At 50.4% G+C, this 11,059-nt stretch overlaps 1 protein-coding gene across 16 annotated transcripts in view; it reads left to right on the top strand.

Annotated features, from left to right (window-relative positions):
- Camk2g (calcium/calmodulin dependent protein kinase II gamma) overlaps positions 1-11,059 on the top strand; it is a 59,041-nt gene that overhangs the window by 29,906 nt on the left and 18,076 nt on the right. For 8 of the 16 annotated variants that reach the window (XM_004624018.1, XM_004624021.1, XM_023718763.1 and 5 more), the window contains exons 11-14: positions 1,858-1,941; positions 2,146-2,188; positions 4,611-4,673; positions 6,581-6,624. In XM_004624018.1, the coding sequence (XP_004624075.1) occupies positions 1,858-1,941; positions 2,146-2,188; positions 4,611-4,673; positions 6,581-6,624 (234 nt within the window). The remainder of the gene's footprint in view (positions 1-1,857; positions 1,942-2,145; positions 2,189-4,610; positions 4,674-6,580; positions 6,625-11,059) is intronic. The other 8 variants (XM_004624020.3, XM_004624026.3, XM_004624022.3 and 5 more) reach the window with 1 other exon arrangement.

Below are 11,059 nucleotides of genomic sequence, written 5' to 3'. Positions count from 1 at the left end.
ATGTGAAAAATTGGAAGTGCGCAGTATAGTCATTTCTGTGTAGGTTTTGTGGAAGCTGTAGAAATAGATGGGATTATTCCTGTGCTGGTCAGACTCTTCCTGTGGGTTTGTGTTGCTTCACAAAAATGGTTGGTGACAAAATACCAGCATTTAAGTTCACATGTGTCACCACAAGGGACAGAGGCTAAGAACTTCCATAGGCAGAAAAGAACTGGGAGAGGAAGGTAAAAATGCTAAGAAACAAGAGGACAGAAACATTCCATGTTGGACATTGTGGGACAGTGAGGTCCTGAGAAAGGTGGGTGGGCCCTGACCAGTGAGACCCACTATTGTGTCGTTTGCAGACAGGAGCAGTGGCAGGAGACACAGGCCTGTTTGTGGCCGGGTGATGATGGAATGGGCTTGGGACAGGGCAGGGAAGCTAGGCAGGACCAGGGGGCTTTTCCCCTTTATCTTATTTCATTTTCGGTTAATTCATATTTTTTGACTATATTAAAAGGGTTCCTTGTGACAACCCCCCACCCTTTTTCTTGCGGTACCGGGAATTGAACTCAGGACCTTGTGCTTGTCAGGCAAGTGCTTATTCTACTGAGCTATCTCCCTGGCCGACAACCTCCTTTGGGCCTGTGTGCAACACGTGCTGTTCAAATGCAGCTTCCTTTTCCACTACCGCAAGGCCTCATACTCATTACTCTGATTTCAGATGGGCATTTTTCTTCTTTAAACTTCCACGTCTGAGAGAGAACTTGTGCTGCCTGTTTTGTGGTGTCTGGCTTATCTCACTTGACATAATATTCTCCAGTTCTGACTATTTGTTAAAGATCTTGTTTAAGGAGAACTTTAGAGGAAGGGGTTCAGAACATAGTTGAGGAGCACAGATTTGACAGCGAGAGCAGAGGAGATCTCGCCCACCCATGCCCAGCTCCAGAGGCCCCCACGGGATCTGAGGAACGGTGATTAGGCTGGCGGGGGGTGAGCTGCTTATAGGCCAGTGCCGCTGTGGAGGCAGTGTGTGCATCGCAAGCGCTCGCTTCTCTGTGTGGGGAAGTTTGTGGAAGGAGAGACTTGGGGAAAGTAAAGATGGGGAGAACTGCTTCAGGAGCCAGGAAGGGGCGTGGGGGCAGAGAGTGGGGCTGTGGGCCTCAGGCTGCGGTCCTGGTATTTCTTCTGACAGACTGGCTGGCCAAAAGAGCAGAGGCCTAGGGAGTGCTGAGCCAGCCCACCTCAGCAGCCCCGTGGATATCACTGTTAGGCCGATACAGTAATGCCGTGATAATTGGTGCCTCCTTGGGGACCTCAAGGCATCAAGGAAATGTCGACCGTTTCCGGTAGACTGCGGAAGGAAACAGGGAAGTTAGCAGTAAATGCAGTGAAGAATTTTTGTCCAAAATGATGGAAAGAACTGATGCTTCAAGGCCAGGATCTAGCTTTTCAGATCATAGCTTCGTTTAGGATTGCCAGGTTGAGAAGAGCTCTTGGCGGGAGTGTGTGCTCTCTATGGAGAGGGGGAGCCCGCCTTTCTTTTCACTGTGCAGACGCTGAGCTGCGGCAGGTGCTCAGTGAACACTTGCAGGCGGAGTGACTGAGCCAGGCTCACAGCAAATGGCACTCTCCCTCCCATGCTTACCTCCTCTGCCCAGAGATTGCAGCACTATCATTTAGTAACTGTTATTGGTGTTTTCATATTCAGATTGTCCTGACTTAATCTTGGGTTTATGCGGTGCCTTTATTCTAAAAGTGTCTTCATGTCTGTGGCCTCGGTTTACCTTCAGAGTAATTGTGCAGAGGCCAGGAGTAAGGTGAGGATGGAAGGGGGTATGGGCTGAGGGCTCATGGCCCTGTCTCTCTGGCTTCCAGCAACGATCCACCGTGGCCTCTATGATGCATCGTCAAGAGACTGTGGAGTGCTTGCGCAAGTTCAACGCCCGGAGGAAACTGAAGGTGAGCCTTGCTGCTTGCAGTGGAGCTCTGCCCCATCACAGGAGGAAGCTCCCCTCTCAGCCTGAGTGAGGCTAGGAAGCTGTGTGGGAGCATTGCCGGAAAGCTACCGCATTCCAGATCTGGCCAGGGCTGCCTTTGCCCGAGCCAGGCTAGCCAGTCCTCGAGTGCAGATGAACTCACGGCACTCTCCTCCCTTTTCCCCAGGGTGCCATCCTCACGACCATGCTTGTGTCCAGGAACTTTTCAGGTATGTGTTCCTAGCTGTGCACTTTAATTCTGCCGAGGTGAGTGGGTCAGGAATGAAGTGGTGTCGGGCAGCACCTCGAGCGGGATGAATGGGGATCCTGTTTTGAGGGGCTTCTGTTATTGAGGGTCCTGGTGGGAGGGTGCGCAGCCTCTGCCTGGGCTCAGATTTATGAATTCTGTTCCCTAGACCCTCCCAAGGAGTAGCCTGGTCAGCCTCCAGCCTGCCTGCTCCCTGTGCATTGTTATTTAATTCTCTGAAGACTCTCAGCTCTTTTAAGATTTTGGCCAGTCTAGGGTATTGGAGGATGTGCTGGAGGAAAGAGATGAGGTATAGTAAGTCTTCTCGATTGCTCCCAACTAGGATGACCTCTGATTTTATTGTGTCCAATTAGAGATGACCAATAGAAATTACTCCAGATCTTTAAACCTTCTACAGAGACCCACATTTAAAACATTACCCTGACACTAGCGATAAAAGTGAACAAAGACCAGCAGATGGAGAGAAAGGAACTTGCTTAAATTTGCACAAGGAATTGGGAGAGTTGGGAATCAGTAATTTGTAAATCAACACTTGACATTTCTTTTTAAGATGCAAGACACTCCACTACCCTTTGACCCCTCCGCTCTCACCCGCACCCTTGTCATTGTTTGCCCTCAGTTGGGAGCACAGAGGCCCCTCTGTGACAAAAAGACTAATGTCAAGGCTTAACCACCCCAGCTTGCCAAAGCCCCCGACTTCCTTTCCTCTAACCTCGCTGTTTTGGTTCAAGACTCCCTTCTCCTCCTCCTAACAGACTCCCTCCCTCGCTTTCCTCCTGCACCGCCATGGAGAGGGGCTTGTGCGGGGACACCAGCCACCGGCCAGAGTGGGTGGCCACTCTGGGCAGGGGTGGCTCCCTTCAGCTTGAGTCACGCCGGGCTCAGCTGTGCTGTTCCAGGTAACCCAAGGGCCTTGGCTGCGAAGCGGCACAGGCAGGAAGGCCTCAGGCTTCCGAGCCCTGGCCCAAGAGCCACGGGCCTCAAGACATCAGCACTGGATAGGGAACCCGGGAGCGCCCCACCTCAGGCCCATCCCCTGAGACCCTGGCTTGGAGGTTAATTCTGTCCTGGGTACCTAGGAGGGGACACTTGAGCCCCCGGATTCTGCCCCCGTGGAGGGGTGCAGGAGTGAGCAGTGGACTGCCCCCCAGAGCTGGAGCTCTGGGCCCGTGCTGTGCCTGTCGTGCTCTTAGTCACCTGCAGCCTCTGCTTTCTGGGTTTCAGAGCCTTTCTAGAGGATACTCAAGGACCTTTCTGTGCCCCCTGAGAGTAGTGATCTCTCCTCTGTCCTCTTCCAGTAAAAAAAAATGTAAAGACAGACTCCTGGTTCTTTTTTTCTGCCCAATCAAAAGTGCCCCATCCCAAGGCCTGGCCCCCTGCCCCCCATCATTTCAGGAAATTGCTCTCCTGGTTTCAGGAAATCAGGCTCTCTGCTAGAAAAGACACTTTAATTCATCCCTAAAGAGCCTCCTGTCCTTGTTGCCCAGGCCTCATCTGGTCTTTGAGCCCACTTTGCCCAGGGTCAGAGGAGGCCAAAAAGAAAAAAGGAACTGCTGCTAGCGTTCCAAGGTAGCCTGTTCTCCCTGACTCTGGGACAGGTGAGGACACAGCCTGCTTCCAAAAGCTTCCACAGAAGGTGCTATCTACAGGTATCACCAAGAAGGAAGGGCACCTGGTTTTCCTTTGGCACAAGCTAGGCCATTTCTGAGTTGAGTCCTGACATGGAGGGCTGCTTAGCCCCAGACTGCAGTAACTTGGTTAGTTATAAAGTCAGGGCTCCCTGGACACAAGACCTTGGCAGCTTTTGATTTCATTTTGGGAGCTCATTTCTTGGGCATCCCCTCCCCTTCTCCCCCAGCACACTATGAAATGCAGGTGCCTTTCGTGGCCACCTCCCCTGAGAAAGAAGGCCTGCATCTCTACAGAGCACAAGGCCATAGGGAGGGAGGGGCCGCTCTGTGGTCTAGGCTTCCAGATGGTGGGCTTGCTTAGGTCCCAGGGAGGGAAAGTCTGACTGTGGGGCTCAGCATACACAGCCGTAAGCATGGGTGACTCAGTTACCCAGAAATGGTGCCTGCCTCTCACCAAGCCAGGCTTTACCTGTGACCCTCACCTGCAGTGGTCATGGGACAAGCACTGAAGCCATTTCCACAGAGTGGAGGCTTGATACTCCCGGTGTCCTGTCCAAGCCTGGTCCTCTCACGCCCCAGACTGCTGCAGGGCTGGCTGCACCTGCCCCATCGGCCTGCCCCCGGCGCCCCTGCTCCCCCAGCTCGGCTGGCTTGGCCACGCCGCCTGGGCCCTCGCGCTGGGGCTTGCTCGCTGCTGATGGGCCCCTGTGGCTTTGCGGCGGCTCTGTGCACTGAGAGACTGTATCCCCTCAGTTGGCAGGCAGAGCTCCGCCCCCGCCTCGCCTGCCGCGAGCGCCGCCGGCCTGGCCGGGCAAGGTATGTGGCATGAGTCCTCCCCGACCGCCTGCCTCGGCTCCCTGCCACCCCACCAGGAGGGCCAGCATGCCAGGCCCACTCACGAGGGAGGCGAGTCCTATGCTTGCGGGCTGAGATGGGCATGATATATGGACCACCTAACTTGGCATCTGCGAGCGCATTGGTGTTATGGAGCCCTCTAACCAGCCGTGCATGCTGGGCGCTTGCCAACTGTCAGGAGGCAACAGCCTGGGGACATGGAGCTAGGCAGTAGAGCCTTTACTCTCAGTGGCCGAGGGCCTGACCTTCCATGAGCCCTGGGCGTGGCCATCAGAGCCACCCACTGCTAGGACTAATCAGTACACTGTTGAAGACACCCCAGTGAAAGTCAGGCCCTTCAAAATTGTGAAGTCTGGTGTTTGCAGGTCTCCAGGTCTGAAAGGCTGTAGGGGGTAGCAGCCTCAGTATCAGATCCCTGGGTTTGGGTCCTAGCCTTGCCACACCCTGAGCAAGCCTGGTCGGTTCCAGCCTTAATTTTCTTATCTACAATGGGGAGGACAAACAGCCTGGTAATACCTGTGACCAGGAATGGTAGGAGCATGGCTCCCTGCCTAAACCTGGGAACTCAGAGCCCACCCCCGTGTGGGACCCTGTATCAGACTGATGAAATCAGAGGTCTGAGTCGGTGGGACAGGCACAGGTATTTTTTAAAAGTTCCCCAGGTAATGCTGGTGGGCAACCAGAGTTGAAAACTGGCTGACATTTATAAAACCTTTAACCAGTCTTTTGGTCAGGCTTACAATTAAACAAGTTTTTTGGTGTGTGTTTTTTTAAGCCATTTTCAAATCCAGCATGACTAAGAGGTAGGAACAAAGGCCATTTTTTTAGAACCAGAATCTTGTGATAGAAGGACCCCTATTCTCACTAGAAAAAGTTGGAATACAACCACCTGAAGGACAGAAGGGTGGTGGCAATAGTGACAACAACAGTGGTGAATGCGTAATTTCGTTTGCTCAGCAGTCAGCTGAGTGCCTTTCAAGTTTTGTTCTGTTGGCTCCCCACTAGTATTCTGTGATCTCCATCCTGTTTTACTCCATCTAGGAGAGTAAAGAATAAACTGAGACTCAAAGAGGCTGAGTAACTCCCCTGGGGTCACAAAGCTATCAATCAAGTGGAGGAAGCAGGATATAAACCAGGGCCGTCTAGGTGGATCAGACTGTTGGGCCCAATCCCATCTCCCTGTGCCTCCCAGGGTTCACCCAGCACTGTCTGCTGCCTTGCTGGGGCCTTTGGGCCGTCTGGTATTAGCAGCCTTATGGTGCAAAGCTCATGAGCCTTGAGCTTCACTCTGGCTGGCTAGAACCTGTTGGACAGCAGATTATTCTGCCAAGTCCTTGCTCAAGGTTCCAGAGAGTATTGGTAAAGGGTTACAGCTAGGACCCAGCCAAACCTGGTGAGGTCCTGCCTGGTGAAGGCTTCATCCCCTGGCCACACCCTCCTGTAGGTGGTCCTGGTTTCTGTGTGTCTGTCCTCATGTCTGTTCTCCTTCGTGAACTGTGGCACTGTCTCTTGAGAGCACTCCGGAGATGTCTTGCATCCTACCAGTGTGGCCATCCAGAGAACTCTGGCATCTAGGGATGGAGCCCCCGGTTTTTGTCCTGGGCCCCAGGCAGCTCCAGTACTGAATGCTGTTTCTCCTCCAAGCACAGGGTGTCTGTGTCCACCGATCCTCCTTCCGCTGCAGAGGAGGTCCTAGGGTGCTGCCTGGAGGGTCCTGATGTGCTCTAGAGGCCCTTCCTGCGGAGCTCCTAGGAAGGGCCTTGTGGCCCTTGTCAGACACAGCAGTCTCTTGCAGATCCGGCTTCCAGATTTCAGGTTGGGGAGCCGGTACTATGCAGAAGACCTGACTTTCTTCTTTGTTTTCACAGCTGCCAAAAGCCTACTAAACAAGAAGTCGGATGGTGGTGTCAAGGTAGGTGTCTCTCCAGCGCCCTGCCCAGAGACTGCCCAATTTCTCCCAGTAGTTACTTGAGGGAGTTCTAGGCACCTTGCCCTCCTTGCCCTGGGAAGCTTCCTGTCCTTGCTATGCTGCTTTACATCATAAGGCTCTGTGCTTGGAGCAGCAGGTTCCACTGGCCTGAGAAAGGAGAAGAGGTGTCTCCTGGCCCTGGTGAAGACACAGGGGAAGCTATCACATTAGATTACCTGAGCTAATTCTGAACGTGACTTCTACACATGAGTCTCATCTCCAGGGTGACTCTCTTGGATTTTGGGCCATTTGGTTAATCTGTTTGTATTCTCAATCTTTCTCTCTCAATGTCTCTCTCTCTCTCTCTCTCTCTCTCTCTCTCTCTCTCTCTCTCTCTTATCCTATCTCATTTTTATCTTTTTTGAGATAGGGTCTCAATATGTACTTCAGGCTGGCCTTGAACTCAGATCATCTTCCTGCCTCAGCCTCCCTAGTGCTGGGATTACAAGTGTGTGCCACCACGCCTGACTCCCTTTTTTTAAAAAAAAATCTCACCCCTTTAATCGAATAAAAGTAAAGTTTGCCTGGGTGACTGTGGCAGGGTACAGGACTAGAACCTGAAGCCACTGTCTTTGGGGTGTTTTCTTCACCTGTAAAACACTTCCAGAATCCAGGTAGACACCACCAAGTGAAAGTGTCTTCAGCTTTCTAGAAGACAGGAAACTCAGAAAAAGGCAAGGGACGTGGTGTATTATGGCTTGTTCCCATCTGGAGGGAGAGCCCTTTTGCGGGGGACTCAGACAAAAGCAAGAACCAGGGGCCTGAAGGGACCATCAGGAAGCCCTGCCTGGAGGGGCTGCAGGGCTAACATAAAGAGAGCTCAGGAGAGGTTCTCACAGGCCCAAGATGTGAGCAGACGCCTTCGATGCAGAGGGGTGCTGGCACTGGGACACTCACACTGCTGGGAAGCCTGTACATTACACCAGAGAACTTAAATCAGGAGATTATCCACACCTGGAACTCTCCAGCAAAAGCTTGAGCGGGGCCTGTCCCCAGGATGTTGGGCCCGCAGCTTAGGTGCACACATGTGCCTGTTCCCTCCCTGCCCTTCCTCTGTCCTTCTCTGCATGCCTGCCTGTGACCTGCCTGTGAGGGCAGCTTGGACTCCTCGCACGCCTGCTCACATAGAGGGGAGCCGAGAGGCGCCTGGCTCTGGGCCAAGTTAGGAAGTGGGGCCAGTTTCATTGAAGAGAGATTTTGGTTATTTCTACCTCAGGAGGAAATTAACAAGTCGGTCTTTAAGGTGTGTGAACTACTGTCGAAGGCTAGCAGCTCACACAGTTCTGAGGGGCTCCCAGAGGAGGCGGTAGAGGGGCAGAGCTTCCTCCTGGGCTTAGGCAGACGTGCACACCGGGAGTCAGCGGAGCCAACTGGTAGCTGGCTCCCAGCCCTCTGTGGGAGGTTCAGGCCAGGCTTCCTGTGCAGGAGAGGTCCCTGGGGTAAGCTGAGGGCACTGCTGATTGCAAGCAATTCGGGGGTTGCTCTAGGGTATGAAATGGAGGTGAGGGCAGGGCAGAAGTGCCTTTCAATTAAATACTTAAAGTGGCATTGTATTCTGTAACCTGCAAACAAAACATTTTTATGAATTCTCATAGTAATGTTCTCTGCCTGCCTGAAACATGGGATGTATGGTAGAAGGCTATCCAGAATACAGCTTGGTAAGGCTGGGGATGTACAGAGGTAGAGCACTTGCCTAGTATATGTGAGGCCTTGGGTTTGATTCTCACATTGCCAAAAAAGGCACTAAGAGACATTTCTAGCACATATCTAGGTGCTGGTACCAGAGAGGAATGTCTAATGCAACTGACTTGAGACTAGCCTAAATGGGTTGGGGATTTAGCTCAGTGGTGAAGCACCTGTCTGGTAAGCATGAGGTCATGAGTTTGATTCCTGGTGCCTCGCCCCCCCATCAAAATAAAAAGGAACTAACTAAAACTATACAGATTCCAAGATATGGTCTGGAATTCAGATTCTAAAGGCCTTGAATGGGAGAAAATTTACGAAGCAGTACATTTTAATACTCTGCCTTCTTTATATGAGTCTAAAACATCTGAAGTGTTTAATAGTCTGGTAAAGTGGGCTGTGTTGGCCACACGTATGATCTTAGCACTTGGGAGACTGAAGGAAAAAGATTATGATGGGTTCAAGGCCAGCGTAGGCTACATAGGTTCTGTCTCAGAAAGCAAACTGGGTGGGTATGATGGTGCCTATAATCACAGTACTTGGGAGGCTGAGACAGGAGGATCACTGCGAGTTTGAGGCCAGCCTGAACTGCAGAGTGAGACCCTATCTCAAAATAAACAAGAGTCTATTAAAAACAGAATTTGGTAGGCCAGGCATGGTGAGGCACACCTGCAGTCCCAGCACTTGGGAGGCTGAGATAGAGGCTCACCATGAGTTCAAGGCCAGCATGAACTACATAGGAAGACCCTATTTTTTAAAAAAGGGGGCCTGGAATATGGTTCAGTGGAATAAGTGCTTCCCTGGTGAGCGCAAGAGCCTGAGTTCAATCCCTGGTTCTGCCAAAAAAAAAAAAAAGAAAAGAAAAGAAAATTTGGGGGTTAGCTGGGGTGCTCAATGAAGCAGTATCAGCAAAGGAAGTGGGAAAGACAGAGATGGGAGAGCACAGATGTGTAGCAGTGTCAGATCCTACAGGAGCACTGAGGGGAAAGCTGGGTAGACAGAACCATTAGATGAATTGCTTCAGAAGGGGAGATGGCAGCCCTGTGTGTATATCTGACCCTGATATGTGCTCAAGAAGTATGTTTTGGGGGCTGGGGAGATGACTCAATGGAATAAGCACTTGCCTGGTAAACACAAGGGCCTGAGTTCAATCCCCGGTTCCGCAAAAAAAAAAAAAAGTATATTTTATGCTACTCTCTCTTGAGAAGAAAAATTTCAGTTGGGGCCAGGGAGATAGCTCAATGGAATAAGCACTTGCCTAGCAAGCGAAAGGACCTGAGTTCAATCCCTGGTTCTGCAAAAAAAAAAAAAAGAAAAGTTTCAGTAGCATGATGGGACCAGAGGCCAGGAAACAAGTGTGTAAGATGGGAATAACCAAAATTAAAAGGCTGGTGACGGATGGGCTGAGAAAATACTTAGAGCAGGTGTAATGGGAGTGCTTTTCGTTAAACAATTTTTCTAACAACTATGAACCCCTCTAAAGCCCCGTAGAAAGGTGCTGAAGGGTGAACTGACCATCCAGAGATGAGGAAGTAGACCTGGACAACAAATGCAGAACAGCTTTAGCCTTGCTAGTATCAGAGAAACAAGATGCCTTGTTTTGTGTGCTGCTGGGGATCAAGCCCAGGACCTTGCACATGGTAGGGAAGTGCTTGGCCACTAAGCTACATCCCCAGCTCTTTCTAATCTTATTTTGCGATAGGGTCTCACTAAGTTGTTCAGGTTGGCCTTGAATTTTGTGATCATCCTACCTCAGTGTCTCAAGTACCTGGGATAACAAGTGTGTAGCATCACACACCTTTTTACTTTGTGATTCTTCTCCTGGTAGTTTTTGCAGTTATTTTCTAAAAGATATAATTCGAAATAGGTAAAAGCTGAATGCAGAAAGATGCTCAGCATGATATAACTGTCATGAAACTAAAGACAACTTTAAAAGCTAACATGGAATTGACTAGATAATTATGGGAAATCCACATAATATACTTACAAAGTTGTTCATTTTCTTTCTTTTTTTAAAAAATTTTATTATGTTTGTGTGTGTGTGTGTGTGTGTGTGTGTGGCCAGCTCAGCCCACCAGGGGGCGGGGCTGGCTGGCATGTGGTGCTGGGGGATTGAACCGCGGTCCCTGTGCTTTGCTTAGCTCTAAGTAGGTGCTTTAGACCACTGAACCATCTCACCAGCCCCTTTTCTTTCTTTCTTTATTTTTCTTTTTGGCGGAACCAGGGATTGAACTCAGGCCCTTGTGCTTGCCAGGGAAGCGCTTATTCTACTGAGCCATCTCCCTGTCCAAAATTGTTCATTTTCATGACTAATAAAAGAAATGTTTTATATTCAGCAAAAAATTTAATGGGAAAATATTAAGTGAAAAGCATCAGGTATAAATAAATACATTATTTTTTGCATTTTGTTTTAGAAAGACAGTTTGTAAATACTTATTCAATCTATAATGTGTGGACAGAGAAAAAACTTGACTCTTACTAAAGCGTTTATTTTAACTTCACTGGATGATGGTGATTTTTTTGTTTGTTTGTTGGGGTTTTTGGGGGGAAAAAGTCTTATTGTATAGTTAGTCCAGGCTGACCTTGAACTTGTGGCAATCCACCTGCCTCAGCCCCCCCCCTCCAAGTGCTAGGATTATAGACATGAGTCATCACACCTGGCTACTTGGATTTGTGTGTGTGTGTGTGTGTGTGT

Source organism: Octodon degus, unplaced genomic scaffold, assembly GCF_000260255.1.
Source record: "Octodon degus isolate 3935 unplaced genomic scaffold, OctDeg1.0 scaffold00005, whole genome shotgun sequence".
Taxonomy (NCBI): Eukaryota; Metazoa; Chordata; class Mammalia; order Rodentia; family Octodontidae; genus Octodon; species Octodon degus.
The sequence above is the reverse complement of the archived record's forward strand: the minus strand, read 5'-3'. Positions and strand labels throughout refer to the sequence as shown.